Consider the following 22,218-nt stretch of genomic DNA (forward strand, 5'->3'; position numbering starts at 1 on the left):
TTAGTGAGAAATTACCTCGTTCTCAAAAACTACGTTACTTTAGAGGGAGTTGTTTCCCACAATGTGTTATACTATCAACAGCTCTCCATTGCTTGTTACCAAGTCAGTTTTTAAGTTAATATTTGTTATGAGTAATTACCAAACGTGTACCTTCCCTTTAAGTTGAGTCACCACTCTATTATTCCCATTTATAAATGCCCTAATTGTTAGAAACGCTGTACATGTACATTGCACATCTGTAAGCTATTCAAACTAAAAAAAATCCGGACAAATCCCATGCCTACAAAAATTTAATGGAAAAAAAAACCCAGATGACTGTCTGGGACAGGCCTTGAACTCTACCCTTGAAGGGGCACAGCAATTATGCTTTGATAAGGGGCACTTCCATGAGGAAAATGAAAATTTGTATTGAAACCTTGCACAGGACACCACGGCAAATGATGTGGTTGTCATGGGTTAGACTGAGACCTGCTGGGCTATAGGTCAACGCCTACCTCTTTATTGTTATGGAAGCGTAGCTTCTTGAACTTTGATTCTGGGCCGTAGAGCATCTCAACTAGGTCGGGGGGTAAACCGGTGCTTTGATGCTTCAGTACCTGAAAGGGTGTACACAACATTGGTAAGATTAAGAACATAAATGTATACAGATTTGCACAATTTCCATGGCATGAATACGGTAATTTAAAGACACTGGACACTATTGGTAATTGTCAAAGACCAGTCTTCTCACTTGGTGTATCTCAACATACATGACATATGCATAAAATGACAAACCTGTGAAAATTTGAGCTCACTTGGTCATCGAAGTTGCGAGATAACTATGAAAGAAAAAAAACCTTGTCACATGAAGTTGTGTGCTTTCCAATGCTTGATTTCGAGATCTCAAGATCTAATTCAGAGATCTCGAAATCAAATTCGTGGAAAATTACTTCTTTCTCGAAAACTATGTTACTTTAGAGGGAGCCGTTTCTCACAATGTTTCATGGCTGGGGATTTGAACCCACATCTTAAACTCACCCTGTACATCAATCCAAGTGGTGACAGGATCTTAGAGGTCCGGGGGAGCACCGCCTTTAGGGTCTCCTCAACCTGCATCAGGGCAAAGCTGAAGACGTCTTGACGACATTGGACTAAAGAGGATCTCATACCATCACAGAGGATGGAGAGGCACTCATTGCCTGCCGTGACGATGACGTCATCGGTACCGTCTCCTTGGCTCTCACTCCGGACTGTTTCCACGCATTGGATGATTCCTTTGAAGACCTGTAGGTATTGAGGAAAGATTACCATTGTAATGCAAAATTACTACAAATATATTGGGTTCTTTTATACTGGGAAAAAACCCCAAATCAAATCTGTTGAGCATTCTGGATGTAAATTTTGACAGAATCAACTCATCTAAACATGAATCTTAGTGTTTTGTGAAATCGCATAATAAGGTCTATTCTTTAGAGAATTGTAGAGATGTTCTTCTGTACAAGAAGAAAAGAGTGTGTTAAAGTATGGGAACACCTCGGGAATGGGGCACCCTCTGCCACATATGGGGTATGGTATACAGACTCTCTATAACATTACAAAATCAAAACCTAAAGGCTTGGTCAGAACAAGGGTCTACTCCTTTCTTGGCAGTAGTTTTCGAAAAAATCTGAAGGCAAGGCAGACTGGTGACAGACCCTGACAAATTGCAGGCTTGAGTTTACCTCTGACATGTAGTCGATCGTGATGGGAGACCCTGGTCGGGGGCTGAATCCAGCTCCCAGACACTTGACTACTGTGGTGAACACACTATCAAAACAGAACAAAGATTTATATATCAATTATGGTTAACTTCACTGGAACAATCAATTAAAATTGCTGTTGGGTTTTAGTAATTGTATTTATCCTTTAACCTGAAATACCAGAGCTTGAGTCCGATGTTAAAAAGCGCTACAATAATAATCTTTAAGCTCTTCAAATCCTGCACTCAAGAATAATCATAATTAATCACAGGCCTACAATTAATTTGAGTGGAAAACAAAACCACCATGGCCCAATCCATGGCTCTGCATACCGTCAAATTCTGCGCTTATAGTCACCATTCTCCACTTATTGTGCAAGCGCCAAATTTCTGCGCTAGCTGTGTAAGCGAAGAATGCATGTTATATGACAGCTGATCACTGTACTTGCTGTTCTTAAAATGTCATTTTTCAAATTCGGCTGTTTTGCCAAGGAATGGTTCTCGGCTCAAATCTTCATGAGGAACTTACTTGAGGAGAGCCAGGATCTTACTCCGACAGATCTCTGGAGTCTGCTGTTCATCCTCGTCCCCTCTACCACCATCTCCTGAACCAGTAGCGCCATGGCAACAGTTGCTTAGATCCTGACAGACCAAAATGAGGAAGGGAAAAGGACTTGGTAGAAGTCTATTCATGCACTGTGATGGGGTGTGTTTTCGCGGTCCTAACCAATAATCTTTTTGGTCGACTTGGCCACTGGTTAACCACTACTCAGTGACCGTAACAGTTACTGGTTACAGCTGTGAAAACACACCCTCGGTGTGAAGAGAATAATATTGTGTTTGTGCAACAGCGTTTTATCTTCTAAAATAAGATTATGGCTTTTGATTGGTTCAGAGCCTGTCACATGATATGTCTTATTTTAACCAACTATACCCATAGTCACCAATGAACCAATGGCAACTAGTGTGCTATTCCCCTTAGCAACGGTAGCTTCTTGGTGCCTAGAAGTCTAAGGGTCTTGTCACAGGAGGCAACTTTTACAGGCAACCTGGAGGCAACCAACTGCAGTGCATGCTACAGGACCACTTTAACAGCACATGAGTAATTTTATAACATTGTCTTATGATCAACAAGAAAATTTGTGAACCTTGAAATGTGAATTTGCTTTTCTTCCTTGAGATTGCCTGTGACTGGTTGCCAGTAAATTGCTTCGTGTGACATGGTCTTAAGGTAGTGTATTGGATGGGGTGTCATAATACAAAAACAGTCTGTTTTTACTCATGCTAGGGTTAAAACTACAATTCCCTCAGTGTTCCCAGACTGTTTGTTTTTTTCCTGAGGCTTCAGCCTCTGGAAATAGAACAGAGTTTTAACCCTAGCACTCAATAGCAGTCAATGTTTGCACGCGAACGGATACGCATACATTTAGCTATCCGTAACCTATTTACATGTAGCAAGCAGGACATCAGTGTCGTCTGCACGTATAGCGGATAGCAAGTAGCACATGACGTCATAATGATGACGTATCCGTTGCACTAACCGTATCCGTTTGCATGCGCAACCTCCCTGTTACTATAACCTGTACATATATTTATGAAAGAGAGCCAAATTTGGTCTCATGTGCTGTTTACCAATCGCGCATTCCAGTATTCACTCACAGGGTTGATATGCATGGACAAGTTGATATTGGCTCCCATCAGATTGGAAGGTTTGGGAGCTTATATCAACTGTCCACACCACACCATGTTTTATTTGTACACTATGGTGTTACAGAAAACCAATACATTTACAAATTTTACCTCTGAATACGCCTCCATATCTTCCAAGAACTGACCAAGAAGCGTGATGGAGAAATTGAAATCTGACAGCCAGTATACATGGAAACTGATCAGAGAATCTGATGAGAAATAACAGTGTCATGTAAATTTGTCATGAGTGGCCGATACACCAATTGAAACTCAGACATGTGGAAAAAGCAAATGTAATAATAATAACAATTGTGGCTTCTTATATAGCCCACATATCCGTCACTCAGTGACGTTCCTGGCGCTGTAACATACACATGTACAGTATTTCCTGCAAGATGTGGGACTACAACTGAACTATGAGACCTAATTCTGATAGCACCATGTAATGTTTTACAAGGTGCTGTGGAGCAATTTGCTGCCGATCGGACCAGGAACACCGGGGCGAACCCCTTCTCTTTTTCCATAAGTGAACTGGGTTCTTTTGCGTTACACAACACACAGGACTAACGGCTTAATGTCCCATCCGAAGGACGAAGCAATGGTTAAGTGTCTTGCTTAAGGACACAAGTGTCACGGTTGGAGATTCGAACCCACATTCTGCTGATCAGAAACACCAGAGTTTGAATTCGGTGCTCTTAACTGCTCGACCACGACACTTCCACAATAGCACCCTGCACTAATGACGACACTTTTGTTGAGATACCCAGCTGTCAAACAAACATGTCACACCGCCTACGCAATCACTGCGTCATCAACACGCCAAACTGCACCCTTAAAATATTACTTACTCAGGTGCTGTAGTTTTTGAGAAATGTGTAAAACAACGTAACAAAAACAATTTTCGTCTCTGTTTTAGCATGTAAAAACGTATTGGTATGGTATAATATCATAACTGGTTAATAGGTTTTTACATGCTAAAATAATTTTCGTCTCACTGAGACAAAAATTATTTTGTGACTTGTTTTAGTCATTTCTCAAAAACTACACTACCTCAGTAAGTAATATTTTAAGGGAAGCTTTCTATTATCATTATCTTCAAACCCAGTAAGTTTAATGTAAATCTGTGGACATTGTGTTTTGTGTTAGAAAAAGTACATAGACCCTTTAAAGCCATTGGACACTTTCGGTAAACAGTATTATCCAAGGCCCACACTTCGTGTGTCACAACTTATATATGAAATAACAAACCTGTGAAAATTTAGGCTCAATCGGTCAGTCGGGAGAAAATAACGGGAAAACCCACCCTTGTTTCCGCGCGTGTCGCCGTGTCACGACATGTGTTTAAAATAAATCCATAATTTTCGATATCGAGAATTGATATTGTTTTAATGTTTTCTCAAAAAGTAAAGCATTTCATGGAATAATATTTCAAGAGAAGTCTTTCACCATTACCTTCTGTAAACCCTGAAAGTTATTTGTAAATCTGTGAACTTTTATTTTTTTTTCTGTTCCGAAGGTGTCCAATGGCTTTAAGGGTGAGTCCTAGAAAGGGAGCTTACCTGCACAGTACTTGATGAGTGAGGGTTTCTGTGACGTGTCGATGTGCCATCCAACCAGAATGTCAACAGTGTCCTAAAGTTAGAAATGAACAGAAACTTTTCATTATATGACTCATAGGTTGATTTGTTCAACAAATAAAAAGGAATAGTTAATGTTAATCTTAAAGAACTGTCTTTCTTTATTCTACTACCGCGGAGTAGATTTATCAGATGTTTGGGGACTTCTCAGTTCTGAAAAGAACAGTCCTGCTTTTTAACTACTACCCGAGCAAAAGGTACAGAAAATTGGCTGGGACTATTACTTTAGCTTTATGATCGCACTACTGCGGAGTCAGTTCTTGAATTGGTCTCAACGCTTCGACTAGCTTGCTCTAGTCATTGTCAGGAGACTGAAGAGATAAGAGGGCTTATTTATAGGGGTTCAGGGGACCCAATGTAGACAGTTCTCTCAGAACAAACTCTACCTGGCAAGTACATGTAGATGCACACAAGGTGTTACCGCAAACCAAATGAATTTTATGATTGTGAACACGTCAGGTGAATATAGTGCATGGCCTTGGTGGTCACTCAAGTTACTTGCAGAAATATTTTCAACTATTTTTTAAAATTTCTGACAAGGAGTGTTAGTGAGGTGGATTAAGGAAAAAATCGTGACACGGCGGACAAAAGCACCATTTTTTCACCAAATTATCAGTTTGACCCACAGATTTAAAAAAAGTCATGCTCCAAAACATCTGAGAATGGCATCACCTTGAAATACGTCATTATGACGTCATAACCTCTTTTTATGTGATAAAGCATAGGACAATGCCATGCAATGGGATTTTCTACACAATGTACATGTACTTGCCAAAATTATGTTTCTAAAGGTCAAGGAATTCAATTAGGGTGGTATTAGTTTGTAAAAAAATAATATCCTTTATGGTGAGTATATTGATGTAATTATAACGTCATCATCATCAACACTACACAAATAACACAAAGTCTGAAAACAAAATTAATGTCGTGTGGTTTTACCAAAATGCTAATCTTTTTGTGTTCATTTGGTACAATTACCAAGGCACTGATCTATAAGATACCGTGATGTATGATATCATAAACAATACTATCAACCAAAACAAAACACATTAACACAATGATTCCGACCGGATATAGGTTATAGGGGAGATTAATTATGTTGAATAGCGCATATGGGGAACTTCACAGGAAAGGTTGCAAAAAAAAAGTCTCACGGAGGGTCAAAAATGAAACTTTTTGTAGTAGGCATCCGTCAATCCTTGAGAACCACGGAGTTGTGCCATTGGATGTCGGTAGGGAATAGCCTATGGTGTGGCTGAAGAGTCCAATGCGGGAATGACAGTCTCTATCGCAGTAACTGCAGATGAAAGATGAAGCTATTCTAACTGCTTGAGGCTGGGCCTTCCTCGGGAGTCATCCCTCGGGAGTCATCCCTCATCTGCTCGTTGCGACAGGTCTTGGACTTGGAAAAACCTCTCTGCACCTCCTCCTTCCGGGCGCATCGGTCTGCAGTGGCTGCTTCCCAGGTGGTTGAATTGGTGGCAAGTGACTTGAGGTCACACCTGGAAGTGTCTTTGTAGCGCAGCTTGGGTCTTCCGAACGGCCTCTTCCCAGTGATGCCAGCTCTCCACACAGGAGGTCTTTTGGGATACGTCCGCCCTCCACTTGGTGACATGTCCCAGCCAAGGCGTCTCTACTTGAGGGTGGTAAACATGGAAACTTGCCGCTCTATCAAGCAATGTGTTATTGGTATGTGGTCTCTCAAGGAGATTCAGAGGATGCGTCTCAGGCGTTGCATGTGGAAGGCGTCGAGTCTATGCTCTTGACGGGAGCCTAGGGTACGGGGTTCACTGCCGTAGAGGAGCGTTTTCACCAAACAAGCCTTGGAGGCCTGGACTTTGGTATGCTCTGAAAGCTTTTTGTTGCATCTCTTTGTAAGCGTGGAGAGTGTTGTGGCAGCCTTTCCTTTACGCCTGTTGAGTTCTACTTCAAGCGAGAGATTGTCGGAGATGGTTGAGACATGATACACAAACCAAACTCATGGACAGCCTCAAGCTCATGGTTGGCAATGCTGGTAGACAGTGGTTCATCAACTACCTGGCCCCTTACCTGCGTTTTTGTTAGACTGATGGTAAGTCCAAAGTCTTTGCAAGCTGCAGAACATCGATCCATGAGCTGCTGCAGGTCATCTGGTGTGTGTGTGTGTAGTGATGGCTGTGTCGTCTGCAAACAGGAAATCTCTAAGGCATCTCGTTCGGACTCTGGTCTTTGCTCCGAGTCTTGGAAGGTCGAAGGGGATTCCATCCGAGATCATACGAAGGTAGATGCCCTCTGTGGCTGACCCAAGAGCATGCTTGGGTAGAACAGAGAAGAAAATGCCAAAAAGGGTTGGAGCCAGACACAGCCCTGCTTTACACTGTTGCAGAGGTCGAAGGGTTCAGATGTTACGCCACTGAGACTATGGACCCCTTAAAGTTCTCTTGAAAGGACTTATCAATGCAAAGCAAAGCAGGAGGGCAACCAATCTTGGCCAAGATCTCAATAAGGCTGTCTCTGCTCACGAGGTCAAAGTCCTTGGTGAGGTCTATAAGGCGATGTAGGGTGGCTTTCCCTACTCCCTGATGGAGAATATCATGTCAATGGTCGACAGTTTGGCTTGAAATCACACTGAGACTCTGGGTAGACTCTTTCACCAAGAATTCAAAGTCTTTTTAAGACAACTCAAGCAAAGAATTCCCCACAATGCTAAGAAAAGAGATTGGGCGATAGTTGTTGCAATCGCTCCTGTCACTTTTGTTTTTGTAGAGAGTGACAATGTTGGCGTCTCTCATGACTTGTGGCACTGTACCTTCTGTGCAGCACTGGCAAAATATCTCATGCAGATCCTTGATGAGGATTCCTTTTACGCACTTGAGGACTTCGGGGATGCCATCTTTTCCTCAAGCTTTTCCCGGGGAGAGTGTATCTAGCGCTTTGCCAAGCTCTTCTAGTTTTGGTTCACTGTCCACTAAAATCACTTGCATCGGCATTACATAACTAAAGTTATGCTGTTTTAAGGAAATGACCGACATTTTGAATATATTACGTCCTAAGGTCAAGGTCATTGCAATTTTTTGAGCATCAACATAGTCACCATAAAGGATATTAATTTGTTACAAACTAATACCACCCGCATTAAATTCCTTGGCCTCAGAAACATAATTTTGGCATGTAGAAATCCAACCATGGTATTTGCGTTTGCTTTATTACATTAAAAGACATAATGACGTCATAATGACGTAATTCAAGGTCATCCCATGCTCAGATTTTTTGGAGCATGACTTTTTTTAAATCTACGGGTCAAACTGATGCTTAGGTGAAAATTTGGTGCTTTTGTCCGCCGTGTCACGATCTTCGGTTTTTTTTTCCTTAATCCACCTCACTATGTAAAACAAAATGTAAACTTAGCTCACCTTGAAGTGGTCATTGAATGCAGAGGGATAAAACTGGCAAATGTAGTGAATGGCATTCACTGAGGAAATCAACAATTCTGTAAAAAAAAGAAAGTTAGACAAAACTGTTATTTTGGTTGATTTTTATTTGTATCGAGACAAGGTTGTCAGGTTGGCATAGTGGTATCTTTCCTCGTCTTCCCACCTCTAGGACCCCAGTTCAAATCCCACAGGGGCCACTATGTGGATTGGGTTTTCAGTCCCTATCTGACTGCATGGGTTTCACAGGAATATTTCCCTGGGGTTTTCCCCTGAAATCTGAAACGTAAACTGAAAAGTATTGATGTATACGAGGTAAGGCCAAGTCACACTGCAGCGATAACAAAAACGATATAATCACGACGCAAAGACAACGCTTTCTTGAAATTGGTTGAAATGCTCCACGCAGAATACGCCCACGTGACGCTCATTCAACCAAATGAGGGCGTGCATTTTTAACATAACATAGTTAAGTAGATTTTTAGTAGAACATTTTTTTCACAAGTTAATTTCTTAGAATGATATTTCACGCAAAAACAAGTAATATATGAAGCTACTACATTGCGTTGGAAGTTCAACCACAGAGTGCTCAGCAGGGTGTATGACAAAGGGCATGTCTTTATTGCATCCAAACTGTGCGTCTTTCAGTGAGTAATACCATTGACCATGTCTCTAAAAAAAATTCAACAAAATATGACAACAGAGAATTGTTATTCCACGGGTCGATTTCACAAAGAGTTGGGACTTGTTCTAACTTAGGACTAGTCCTAGGAGATATTAAAAACCTATGGCTAGTCCTAAGAAACTCGTCCTAACTCGAGATGAGACTAGTCTTAACTCTTTGTGAAATCAACCCCTGGATTAATATTGACCAGACCCCGAAGGTAGCAGATCAAAAACAAGGTGAATGATTGTGATCGGTCAGACAATAGGACGTTTAAACAAAATAAATAACACCCGGTTCAGACAGGCGCTCCAGAGTTGCGCTGAACCAAATTCTGAATTAAGTACATAAAAAGTTTGACGTCTGAAACAGTTAGGAGCGGCTGGATGCGCTAAAAGTCGAAAGATCAATTGTTGCAGTAGTTAGGAACAACTCTGGAGCGCCTTGGTTTCAGACGTCAAACTTTTCAAGAGCCGAGCCAATGTAAATGTTTTGTTAAGTTTCCCTGTCTGAAACAAAAAGTTATTTGGGTCGACCTAGAGCCGCTCATAATCTATTTGGTTCGGCGCCACTCTGGTGCGCCTGTCTGAACTGGGTGTAGGAAAAGCAACTTTAATCATACCTGGGGAGTCAGCATTTTCCAATGTTGCCTGTATGTTGGTCATGATGAAGGCGATCAAATTCTTACACTGTTTTTTTTCATTGTCTCGCTTCAAAGTCTACAACAAAAACCAAATACTCTTGTTGAAGGTAGGGTCACACTTTGGCAATAACTCACAAAAAGAAATTGTTGGGCCAATAATTTCTATCCGAAAGCCTACAAAGTCTCTTATTTAGTACACCCCAAAATTAGCAAATAATCTTGAAAGGAAATCTATTTGGTTTTAAGCACAATAATGATGAATTCAATCAAATTAGGACACTGTTGTTTTCAATATATTGCTCCAAAGTAATTCCAATTCTAAAGTAAATATATTAGTAGAGCTCAAGTTCAACAAAATTACCAATGCTGAAGGGGGATTATGTTGGTTCAGTGCTTTTTCCATGCATTCACCTCAGACATGAGCCTTGCATGTGGATTCAGTTTTCATTCCCCACCTGATCGCTTCGGTTTTCCCCATTGGGGTTTTCCTCCCACATCTAAAACTGGATTCACCGGATTGATCTTAGGGTGCATTCAATTAGCTTCCCTGGGTCGACCCCGGTCTGCCCTTGGTACAATCGAATAGCTTTGACGTCAATCCAGGGGCTCACCCGGGTCAGCCCCAAGTGCCCTGCTTGTGGAGTGGGTCACTTGGGGGCTGGCCCCAGGTGCATTATGTCACTACAAGAGCGGTGAGTGATCGTTCGTTTAGCCCTTGTCAGGGGCTCATCCAAGTGAGCACTGCGGGGTCGACCCAGACAAGCTAATCAAATGCACCCTTAGATTATTGCTCATGCAAACTGAGTAACCCAACGGTGGCAGTTGTTGCCTTACAAAAAACAGAATGGTTAAAGCCATTGGACACTTTCGGTAAACAGTATTGCCCAAAGGCCCACACTTCGTGTATCACAACTTATATATATAATAACAAACCTGTGAAAATTTAGGCTTAATCGGTTATCGGAGTCGGGAGAAAATAACGGGGAAAACCCACCCTTGTTTTCCGCACGTTTGCCGTGTCATGACATGTGTTTGAAATAAATCCGTAATTCTCGACAACGAGAATTGATAATTGTTTTAATGTTTTCTCAAAAAGTAAAGCATTTCATGGAATAATATTTCAAGAGAAGTCTTTCACCATTACCTTCTGTAAACCCTGAAAGTTATTTGTAAATCTGTGAACTTTTATTTATTTTTTTTTGCCGATAGTGTATAATGGCTTTAACAGAACAAAAAAAGAAAGTGGAACAAATTAAAAACTGGTTCAAAGTAATAACCAAATGTACCTGTACTACAGCTAGTAAAAGAAGGGACTTGGCATCATCTGTTGAGGCAGCTTGCACCTTGTTAAAGACCCACTGGAAAAATCTACAATGAAAAACAAAATACATACATTTAAAGGCAGTGAACACTATTGGTAATTACTCATAATAATTATTAGTGCTGCTCCAAAAATGCAGGTTAAAGGCAAGCTGCAATTCTAGAGAAGTGTCTTACCAACTAGAATACCGAGATTGCCCGGTAGCTACATAGAAGCAGTTCAAATCGTATTAAATCGTTGCAGTACCAGCTGCTAAAACATAGGATTTGAACTGCCTCTAGCTACTGGGCAACCTCGGTAGTCTAGTTGGTATAAGACACAGCTCTAGAATTGCAAGGGTCGTGAGGTCGAATCCCACCCGAGTAATATGCCTGAGATTTTTTTTCACAGAACTCGGGTTAGTACTGAATATACAGTGCTAACACACTTTAGTGTATATAGACCCCTTCCAATACGAGCAGCATACTACTGTGTCATTTTGGGTGTCAAAATCGTACACAAAAATGCACAAAAGAGAGTTGACCCCCAAAATTACGCGCTTTGTTCAGAGGAGCTTTCTGTATTGTGTAAGAAATCAATAGCTCCCCCTTGCAGAAAGCGAAACGCTACAGGTACGCTGAGGTCACACGCATGTTTTTACGCACAGAGAACAGCTTTTGTCTAACATGTCTAATGATCTGCCTCCTTTTTGAGAGTGTGATGTCATATGCAATGGGTTTAAAACCAAAATAAACATAAAGATACTTACTTTCTGAGATCCAGACCCATTTGTGTTCCCACTGCTGCAATGCAGAATACTGCCTCCACCCGGACGTCACTACTAACCCTACAGCATAGATAATGTACAAACAAAATGGTATTCACACATGAGAAACAGCACCATGATTATTTGCTAAAAGGCATCTGCATAAGAGATTTTTTGTTTTTGATATGTCTCTAAATGTTTTCCTAATGTTTTTAAATCCTCCATTTTCTGTTATTGTTGCTGTGTGTTTTTGATGTTAAAGCCTGAACGGATAAATAAATAAATAAATAATTAAACAAATCAATAAAGGTCTTAGATGCCTTTCAAGATTCCTTTGGACATTTTGACATTTCAAAGAATAAATCCAGTATCCAATAGTTTTTTTAGACAATAACATTGCAAGAACCCAATCTTCACTGCATGGTAATAACTCTAATAAGTCCCTGCCTGTAAGAGTGTACCAAGTGGTGATTCATAGATTCTCAGATCTTCTTCTAAAAAATTAAAGTGATACATCATCATACCAAACAAATAAATCCAAAATTTTAGTTTGCTGACGCTTTCGGTTTTGGAGTTACCAGTTATCAAAGTTTCGGCCTAAAAGCCCTTGAGAAACGAATAGTACATTCCCCGCAAACACAAAAATGTGCGCCAAGGTCATCCCACCAAAAGTAAAACACTTTTTGAAACCTCCAGTTGGGCTTATAACAAAAGTAAAAAAAAAAAAAAAATTGGGATCTCGTTGGCGCGTCATGTTTACGCGCACCTGAACCTTTGACAAACAGTGCCCTCGTGCCATTTTCAACGCCTCATAACTCAGCACGCCTATAAGATCCCATGAATTAAACAAGTTCAAATGAAAGAACTTGCATCCCTAAAACAAATTTAAGTGCAAAGTGCGTGGGATCTCGTAGGCGCAGAGAGATAATAGAGGTCAAAGTTCAAATTTTACCAATATATTGCGTTTTCGCACCTCCGTAACTTCGCACGCCAACAACAAAATATTGTTTTTATGGCAACTGGGTATTGGAACAGTTTTCATCTAATGACAAATGGAAAAAGAATCTTGGGATCTCTGCAACTTGCATGTCAAAAGATTTTTTGAAAATTTTCTAAAGTATTGTCATTCCACACATTTTGGCCTAAATTGGGACAACATTCACTTTTTTCATCACTGTAAGTATCTGTGCCAACAAGATCCCATCATCTGTGTTTTCTTGTATTTGGTTAAGTTGAGTGTTCCTAAACAGATTTCAATTGAAAAATAGTTGGGATCATGTTGGCCCACCAATATAACAAAGGTCAAAGGTCATATGAAACTACACAACTGCCTATTTCGGGTGATTTTGCGTCGTCTAGAAATCCACGTGCCAATATGATCCCATTAAGTTGTCTGCGTTTTTTGATTATATAGATTCTCAGCAACACATAAAAAGCAAAAACCAAATGGGATTTGAGTGGCGCTAACAAATATTACAGATCAAAAGTTCACAATACATGCCTATACTTACATTTGTACATTGCTGTGGCAACCGGAAGTGAGAAATATCCCCCAATTTCAAAATGTTGGCAAACCAATGAAGGGGATAGGTCTCCAAAATGAATTTTGGTCAAGATATAGACTGGACTTGTTTTTACAAATGGTGTTAGTTTAATGTTGGTTGGTAACTGTTGCCAAGGTCACAGGTTACAAAGAATATGGGTGTTTTTTATATTTCTGTCAAGAGCCAACTTCAGAGCCTTTTCAAGATTTTATTTAAAGACCAAGGGCTCTATCCTTTCAGTTTGGGACAGCCACTTATAATATCTAGGCACATATGGTTGTCCCAAATTAATTATAGAGCCCTTCCTTATTTGATAAAATGTTGACAGGGCTTCGAAGTTGGTTCTTGACAGAAAATGTATTACAAAACACCAATATTTTCTGTGGAGAGCCAACTTCAAAGCCATGTCTACATTTTATCAAATGAACAAAGGCTCTATAATTAATTTGGGACTATCACATGTGCCTAGATATTATAAGTGGCTGTCCCAAACTGAAAGGATAGAGCCCTTGTTCTTTAAATAAAATCTTGAAAAGGCTCTGAAGTTGGCTCTTGACAGAAAATATAAAAAACACCCATATTCTTTGTAACCTTTGACCTTGGCAACAGTTACCAACCAACATTAAACTAACACCATTTGTAAAAACAAGTCCAGTCTATCTCTTGACCAAAGTTCATTTTGGAGACCTATCCCCTTCATAGTTTGCCAACATTTTGACAAAATTTGGGAAGATCTGCGAACCCATGAATCACACCCCCCCCTAATTTGGTACATTCTTACAGGCAGGGACTCTTAAGTTGGTCTGGTGGCTATTAATATAATAGTCCTCGCACCAACCAAGGTCATTACCGTGTAGTAGAGACCGGGTCATCACACTTAATAAAGAAAACAGTGAAGTCATCAGAATTTGTGCCTTTGATTTTGCTAACATTTTAATTTTGTATTTCATGTTCAAGGGCCATTCTTCAATTCTTGCATGGGACCTAATCTCTAAGACATACTTTATGCACACTTTCAAGAAACCAGGGCCCAATTTCATGGCTCTTTTTACAGTAAGCACCGAATCGACGCTTACGCCTACGGAAGCAGGGAATTATGTGCTTATGGCAAGCGTATTCCATGGGTTAGCGGTAGAATTTTGGCTTCTGCGCGTGCGTACTCCTTGTCATTTTACGCTTACAAGGCTAGTACAGAAATTGGGCGCTTGCACGTAAGTGGGGGAATCGTGATCCTAAGAGCAGAATTCAGCGGTAAGCAGAGCCATGAAAATGGGCCCAGACTGCGCGCTTTGAAGATAAACAATACCACAAGTTTTTTACAGGGGAATCGAAGCAAATGAATTTTTTTTTGCCCACTGAGGTGTCAAGAGTTGCGCCCAGTTTAATTTGTACTAACAGCTGGAATATGACTCAACCACCCACTGATGATCACCTGATGATTGGACACGGTCTGATACAGACAGTATCAGCTGCAACCAAGGATTAATATGAAGTGACCTACAAGGGTTTCAAATCTTTGTAATGAGCAGTGTTATAGCTAAGGTGTGCGGTCTTGGGCGGGCCTGCCCAGGACTCACAATTTTTGCATAGTACTCTTAAACAAAATACATTGTCAGCCCAGCACAGATTTCCCCTACAGTAAATCAAAATATTGTCCACTCTGCATGGATGTCTGAGTAACTATAAATATAAATATGAATAGTAAACTTGCGGGTACAACCATGTGTAAAATCTCTTTTTTGAGGGAGTGTGTTGGCTCTGAAAAGAGCCGGTTTGGTGTAGACGTTTCAAAACTTTGCTCGTCTTCAGGATATCCACAGAGAAAGAACACAGTCAAAAGGCCATTGAACTTTATTGCATGGCCCAACAACACAAAGAGTTTGGAAACCTGGCGTCATGCCTGAAGCTTGCACGGTCAGAAATAATGGCCCTTTTTTGTTAAAATATGTACAATTCTGTAGTTATTATCTTCAAATTTCTATACATTGTATTAGTGTTAAAGATGCTGGACACTATTGGTAATTGTCAAAGACCAGTCTTATCACTTGGTGTATCTCAACATTTGCATAAAATAACAAACCTGTGAAAATTTGAAATCAGTTGGTCGTCGAAAAATCGAGATAATGATGAAAGATAAAAACACTCAAGTCACACGAAGTTGTTTGCTTTCAGATGATTGATTTCGAGACCTCAAAATCTAATTCTGAGGTCTCGAAATCAAATTCGTGGAAAATTACTTCTTTCTTGAAACTCAGCACTTCATCAGAGGGAGCAGTTTCTCACAATGTTTTATACTATCAACAGCTCTCCATTACTTGTTACTAAGTAAGGTTTTATGCTAATAATTATTTTGAGTCATTACCAATAGTGTCCAGTGCCTTTAATAAAAATTGATATATTGTCCACCATTCAAATTTGTCTAGCTACAACCCTGGTAATGAGCAAGGGATTACTAACCTTTCAGTGATGACATCATTTAGGACATAAAGCAGGTTGTCTGATTGCCTTTGTACCTCCTGGTTGAGTAGAGAAACAGGACAAAGGAAACATTAAAAAAACAGGCATGATATTTTGGTCAGAATTTGAAAAAAGTAGGAATATTTTAACAAGCAGAAGGTCTAACCTATGTTTGCAATCTCCCTATTAGTAAATATCTTTGAATTCATATTTTAGTAAAGATCAATTCCATGTATAGATGAATCTTAATGTTTTGTGAAATTGATCCCAGATCTGCTAGCCCCCAAGCAAAGCCTGATATTTTGGTTGGGTTAACTTCACTGGCTTCCCATTAACAAGTCCTCCTGCTTGTTTCCAAAGTCAGAAATGGTCTGCTCCTACTTATCTTCAGAACCTTATTTCTACCAAAGCCCACAGTACTCGCAATCTTTGTTCTTCTTCTACTTCCCATTTGTGCTTGTCTCCTGCACCCCGCACCCACACCTGGTATGGCCAACAAGCCTTCACAGTCAGCACACCTACATTATGGAACAATCTACCTCTTCACATCCGTCAGGCTTCATCTCTTGAATCCTTCAAAGCCATGTTAAAAACTCATTTAATTATGCTAAGATAAGTTATTATAATTTGTGTTTATTTGTAGTTACTGTACAGCGCTTTGTAACTTTTGTAAAAGGCGCTTTATAAATATTATTTACTATTATTATTATTATTATTACTAACTTGAATGAATCCATAAAAGTCTGACAAAACGAGGTGAAATCTAACAGACTCCTTGTGGTTTAAGTATCTATAGTTCTAGTGTGTATTTTACCTTGATGTGATCGTTTCTCAGTACGTATTCCTTTAGATTCCTCAGGGAAGTGATCCGTCTTTCCTTGTCATCCTCGTGGAGTGCCTTGTTGACCAGGGAAGACAGGTGGGAGCTATCAGAAAACAACTTCCGACCTGGGAAAAGGATTCACAAACACAGAACAAGAAATGTATAAGACCCATTGCATCTGACGTCACACTCTCAAAAAGGAGGCAGATCATTGGACAATAGCTGTTCTCTGTGTGTAAAAACGTGCGCGCGACCTCAGCGTACCTGTAGCGTTTCGCGTTATGCAAGGGGGGAGCTATTGATTTATTACACAATACAGAACGCTCCTCCGAACAATGCGCGTAATATTGGATGTCAACTCTCTTTTGTGCATGGTTGTATTATGATTTTGACCACCAAAATGACACCCAGGATAGGCACATGTGATTTACCTCAATGAGATAGGAGACCAGATAATTCGTCCCTCGGACAACTCGTTCGTTCGGAAAACTCGACGGTTCAGACAACTCGACGGTTCGGACAACTCGACAGATGATTTATTCAACCATCAAACAACTCGACTTGGGGTCAAGACAAGTTGACAGATGGCCGTGACGGAGGCCGGCTCAGTGCGGGCGGGATGGTAGTAGCGGCCTGGGGGTGGGGGGATGTACTGACTAGTGATTTGGCATTGATGCACAGGCGTTCCCCAGGGGTGGGGTATGGTGGGTGGGTTTAATATCCGGGGAAACAGATAATTGATACGTTTTTTAATTTTTTACCATGACCCCGCGGCATTTTCATTTTTGTACCATACATGATTGAGTTGTTATTGTTTTTGGTAATAAAGTAAATACAAATAAATCTTCGCATAATAGAGCTGTATAATGTTTTAATTATTTAATGTTTTAATTGTTTTTTTAAACCTGTTATTTTGAATAAATTGAAGACAACTGCTAGCTGGCTACAGATTCATAGTCTGTTTTTAACACAAAGTCTCGAATAGTCACTAACAGATATTCCTGCAAGGATGGTTTCACTGGGACACCACACTTCTTGTGATAAATAATAATTGATAAATAATAATGATAAATTATAGAATTGCAGGAATTATACAGGAAAGTTTGTGTAAACATGACAGTACTGGAGGTCGGCAACTCAACCGTCGACTTGTCTCAAAGTCGAGTTGTCTGAACCGTCGAGTTGTCCGAACCGTCGAGTTGTCTGAACTGTCGAGTTGTCCGAACGGACGAGTTGTCCGACGGACAAGTTGTCTGACATTCATGAGATAGGCCTATCCCTTTTTGTAAATAAAAATTAGTGAAAAAGTGGTGGCGGCATATGGATAGTTATCCGTTTTGATACTCAACAAGTTGAGTGTTTCAGGACTCGAACCTCGAGTCAAATGCAACAGTTTTCGATTCCGATTTCCAGCAAAAAGGGGGGGGGGGTCATTGACTTTTATTATTCAGTTCAGTTCACGTTCAGTGATGTGGCACTGTATTTTGCTTTGTTTTTTTCCACAAAACTTCGCTAACTCATAATGAAATTTAATAAACAATGTTTACCTGAGTTTGTCTTGATGTTTGCTGATTTAATATCACTTTTCTGAGAGTGCCTCCCGGGCCTACCGTCGTCATAATCCCGCCTGCGACGACCGCCAGGTGCCCGGCCATTTTGGGAACAGTCGACCGCGGGAGAACTTCGCTCGGACCTTCCCGTTGTTTTGCTGTCACTTCCTCCACCAGAACTTTGGCCTCTCTTGTCCAGACGTCCTGGGTTACGGCTGGACGACCTTTGGCTCATTTACAGGAATTCTGGCATCGAACAATAATGCGAAAACTGTACTGAAATCATTGGTAGTTAATCGTTTTCTTAAGCGTAGGAAAATTCCCCTTTTTCGTAGCAGACGGCCATTAGATATCATAGTTTATACAAGCATGTAGGTGATGTTATTTTGAACACCATACAACTATTGAAACATTTTTAGACGTCAAGTACATGTTAAGTAACAAACAATTCACTGACCCAGCCATTGTCAACAGAGGGCAGCATATTGTCTTTCGCAAAAGAGCCGTACACAGAGGGCGTTCTTTTCCTAGAAATGGAAAAGTAGTTCCAATCCATTTGTTTCAGTTGATAAATTACCATGTAAATAACACGTTAGGGCCTATAATAAGCAGAATCTTAACAGGAAAATTATCAGAAGCGTTTCAAATAAATTCTTTGATAAATTTTCAAAGCAATTTAAACAGAATTGTAGTTAATATATTCATCCGCTAGCTAGCTCAGCAGCGTTTCCAACATGGCTGACAAAACCGGTAACTTGTTTTTCTACCTTACAATTTCACTTTAAAAATACTCACTCACCTTTTAGTTGTTCGTAACTGTGCATTTAAATGATCAATTGTACTTTGTTTGTTATTGTTTGCTTATCACTGAAATGTTGTGTTTTACTGGTATACCTGAACAATTTGGTAAAAGTTTCCGTAATTGCTGCATAGGCAAAAATGTGTTGTAAAAGTAGGCAAAATTAGACTGGTGCCCAATTAGGCTGCAATCCTAAGGTTAAAGCCGCCTGGGAACCGAACTGTAAAAAAAGTGATTTTGTTTGGAGGAGAAAAAATGAGAATTTTGTCAATTGTATGCCTATGTTTACTAGTCCAGACTCCAGTATTCTGTACAAATTGAGCAGGTAATTTTTGTTCACATTACAATTACATGCATTATTTTTAATAGAGTCAGCTCTGAAAGAAATGGTAAATTTCAAAGAAAAAAAAGCGGTGCCGCCGCGCGCCTGACCAACGAAGAACGAACAAGTTGATGCCAACAAACAGTCACTCACTTTCTTCGGTTTCAATTCATGTTTCATGATGACGACAGTTGCGATAATTGTAATCCTCCTCTGGATCCCGTCGGGAGGATGGAGAGTTATTATGATTATCGCAACGTTTCATGAATGAACAACATGCATGAAAATGAAATGATGGCGATTGCTCCAACTGTGTTTAGTTTACTCCAACACTAGTCCGAAGTTGTACTTTTATTTAAGTTGTACTTTTATTTAAGTAGATTTAAGTAGATTTATTTGACTAAACTTTAGTCAAGTATCATGTATGTATTATTGGTTCGTTCCGCTTTTATGGCATGGGGGACAATTCAACAATCTGCACACACACCATACAAATTATGGGCAACATTTCATGGCACTGCCTACTGTGGAATTTTGCACTTACAATGACACTCTCTGTCTGCTTAAAAGTAGACATTTATATTTGTTTCTTTAAGAATTAAGTAATATATAGAACTTTGTTATTTTATTGCAGAGCTGAGATTGAGTGAAGTGAAGTTGGGAGGTCTCGGCCGATGGATATCCTCCTGTAACTTCTCACCAGGTGGCATTGGACGTGCAATTGTCCGAGGTAAATAAATGAAAATGAACGGTGAGCTGAAAGAAGTAGTCTTCAAGATGCACTATATTTGAACCTGTGCTATCGTTTCTGTGAAGTATGGGCCAAGCAATAGTGCAACAGAAAGCAGCTCTCTCATGTGAATAAGACGACAACTTCTGAATGTTGCTTGTTGGTATTCCATGGAGAACTAACATTCACTTAAAATCGTTGTGGTATTTCTAGTTTGATACAAATCATGTGGGTCAGATCATTGCATTGCAACAATCATGTAAGGTTGCCTCTTTAAATGATGTCGATGATGGAAGTAATAAAGGAGTGCAACTTCAAGCCTTGGGTTGATCAAAACAAATTAGTTGAACTTTGATAAAAGTTTATTGAAGACGCCTTTTTGCACCAAAGTCACCCACCCAACTGCTCACATGTAGAGAGATACCCGCCTTATATCAATCGAATTGTTACACAAATTTAATTAATTATCATATTTTTTATCATGCACCTTATAGGTAGGGAAAGATACTTCAACAAGTACATCAATGTGAGGAAGACCAATGTCGCTCCGGTTGGCCAATTTGTCGCAATGGTTATAATAATGAGCTATGTTTGGCGCTACAAAGGAGAAAGTGAGTATTTAACAAGATACGTTAAATAGCAACTTGACCGACTGCTTGAAATAATTTCACTGCATCTGTACCAAGATAACCAATCGCCGTAATATTATAGGCAGGCACAGTTGTCAAACTCTAACAGATTCATTCTCATAAACTCTCAAGCGAAAACAGCTTCACAATTTCATACGAAAAGTGGCAGAATCCACTTACAGTTGAGGTAAATGAAAAGAAAAACAAATTGCCAGTGAATGCTTTTTGTCTTTAGAGATTTGAGTTCAAAACAGCCCTTTGCCATGTCGCCTGCTTACAAAGTACAGTCGACTCGTTATAACAAGATCGCAAATTACCTCTTTGAACCAGGAGTGTTGTTACTGTTAGAAGCAAAACAAAGAGACACAATGCAGAAATGAGATACAGAAAATCAGAATGTACTCTTTCAATGAACAGCAAAACACAGAACTTCAGAATGTACTCTTTAATCAATAAGCAGTGAGAACCTCTTTACATCAGTGCTCTGTATAATGATATTTGACTGTAATCATTTACTCTGATTTATTTTAACAGAGCACCATCGCCTAAGGAAGCACCACTGGTAGTCTGGTAACCCATGTGCATTGTGTGGAGGAGATGCTGTGATTTTGAGATTCATGTCGGTACACCGCCTACAGAGAAACGACATGTTCAAGACTAGAGAGTTTAATTAAGAAGTCTAGAAGTTTTATTGAAAAGAAAACTGTTTATGTTCAGAAGATTATTTGCTTTCGTAAAAACGGACCTGCTTTAAAAAGGTTCTGTTTGAATTGTAAAATAGGATGCATCTCCGATTAGGATTTTGTTGGTAAACTTGCTTGAAAACAAAGAACTGTGTCTGAAAAGATAGATTTCATTTTCACAAGTTTACAGCAAATTCTTGTAGAGAAGTTTTGGAAATAGGTAACATCTTTGAAGTGGTTTTCTCTTGTACCAAAAAGTGGAACAAATTTAACAAGATGACTGCATTCCACACTTGGAATCCTTTGAGACAAACTTATCTTTACGTTTTCATCCATTTGAAGTACAAGCAGCTAGACTTTACTTTGAGTTCAGCCACTTATACGACCTCCCCATTCCCAAGTTATTTGGTTTTCAATCGATATAGCGTTGAATTAATTTGATGAAGGTTACAGAAAACTTAAGTCCATCCTTGCATTTGGTTTATTTGTGTGATTAACAGTGCATGGCAACACAGTGGAAACAAACAATTCTTTCAAATTGTAGGTATGAAATAATGAACTTGAATGCACTTTCAATACATGTACCTTTAAAGTCGCATAAACTTGGTGTACAAGCTTTCAATTGAGCTATGGTACTAATCAATCACCAAGCTATTGAAGATTCTAACAACATTAAAATAGACAAGTCATCAGAATTGTAATAAATTATTTTACGTGGAATTGAAGAATTGTACGGTTTACCTTTCACCTTTCATTTGTTCTCTTACACCCGGTTCAGACAGGCGCTCCAGAGTCGTGCCGAACCAAATTCTGAATTAATTACATGAAAAGTTTGACGTCTGGAACAGTTAGGAG

The 22,218-nt window shown here is 39.8% G+C and overlaps 2 protein-coding genes across 2 annotated transcripts in view; one reads left to right on the top strand and one right to left on the bottom strand.

Annotated features, from left to right (window-relative positions):
• Window positions 1-18,529, bottom strand: part of LOC117292236 (serine/threonine-protein kinase SMG1-like) — an 87,245-nt gene extending 68,716 nt beyond the window's left edge. The window contains exons 1-13 of the mRNA XM_033774212.1: window positions 18,198-18,529; window positions 16,642-16,775; window positions 15,828-15,886; window positions 11,830-11,907; window positions 11,047-11,128; window positions 9,740-9,836; window positions 8,436-8,512; window positions 4,966-5,038; window positions 3,518-3,615; window positions 2,247-2,359; window positions 1,701-1,785; window positions 1,018-1,263; window positions 495-596 (exon numbers count right to left, since the gene is read on the bottom strand). Coding sequence (XP_033630103.1) covers window positions 495-596; window positions 1,018-1,263; window positions 1,701-1,785; window positions 2,247-2,359; window positions 3,518-3,615; window positions 4,966-5,038; window positions 8,436-8,512; window positions 9,740-9,836; window positions 11,047-11,128; window positions 11,830-11,907; window positions 15,828-15,886; window positions 16,642-16,775; window positions 18,198-18,435 — 1,482 coding nt within the window. The 5' untranslated portion in view covers window positions 18,436-18,529. The remainder of the gene's footprint in view (window positions 1-494; window positions 597-1,017; window positions 1,264-1,700; window positions 1,786-2,246; window positions 2,360-3,517; window positions 3,616-4,965; window positions 5,039-8,435; window positions 8,513-9,739; window positions 9,837-11,046; window positions 11,129-11,829; window positions 11,908-15,827; window positions 15,887-16,641; window positions 16,776-18,197) is intronic.
• A 316-nt stretch (window positions 18,530-18,845) lies between these two features.
• LOC117292613 (ATP synthase subunit f, mitochondrial-like) lies at window positions 18,846-21,414 on the top strand. Its single transcript, XM_033774726.1, has 4 exons — window positions 18,846-18,950; window positions 19,956-20,051; window positions 20,546-20,662; window positions 21,215-21,414. The coding sequence occupies exons 1-4, from the start codon at window positions 18,935-18,937 to the stop codon at window positions 21,244-21,246; spliced, it is 261 nt and encodes an 86-aa protein (XP_033630617.1). The 5' UTR covers window positions 18,846-18,934; the 3' UTR covers window positions 21,247-21,414.
• Window positions 21,415-22,218: the final 804 nt, after the last annotated feature.

Source organism: Asterias rubens, chromosome 7 (assembly GCF_902459465.1).
Source record: "Asterias rubens chromosome 7, eAstRub1.3, whole genome shotgun sequence".
NCBI lineage: Eukaryota > Metazoa > Echinodermata > Asteroidea > Forcipulatida > Asteriidae > Asterias > Asterias rubens.

Excerpts from the sequence above, each read along its gene's own strand:
- LOC117292613 (XM_033774726.1), top strand. Across the intron at positions 20,052-20,545 it reads TGGACGTGCAATTGTCCGAG|GTAGGGAAAGATACTTCAAC; the intron begins GTAAATAAATGA and ends TGCACCTTATAG. Across the intron at positions 20,663-21,214 it reads TTGGCGCTACAAAGGAGAAA|AGCACCATCGCCTAAGGAAG; the intron begins GTGAGTATTTAA and ends TTATTTTAACAG.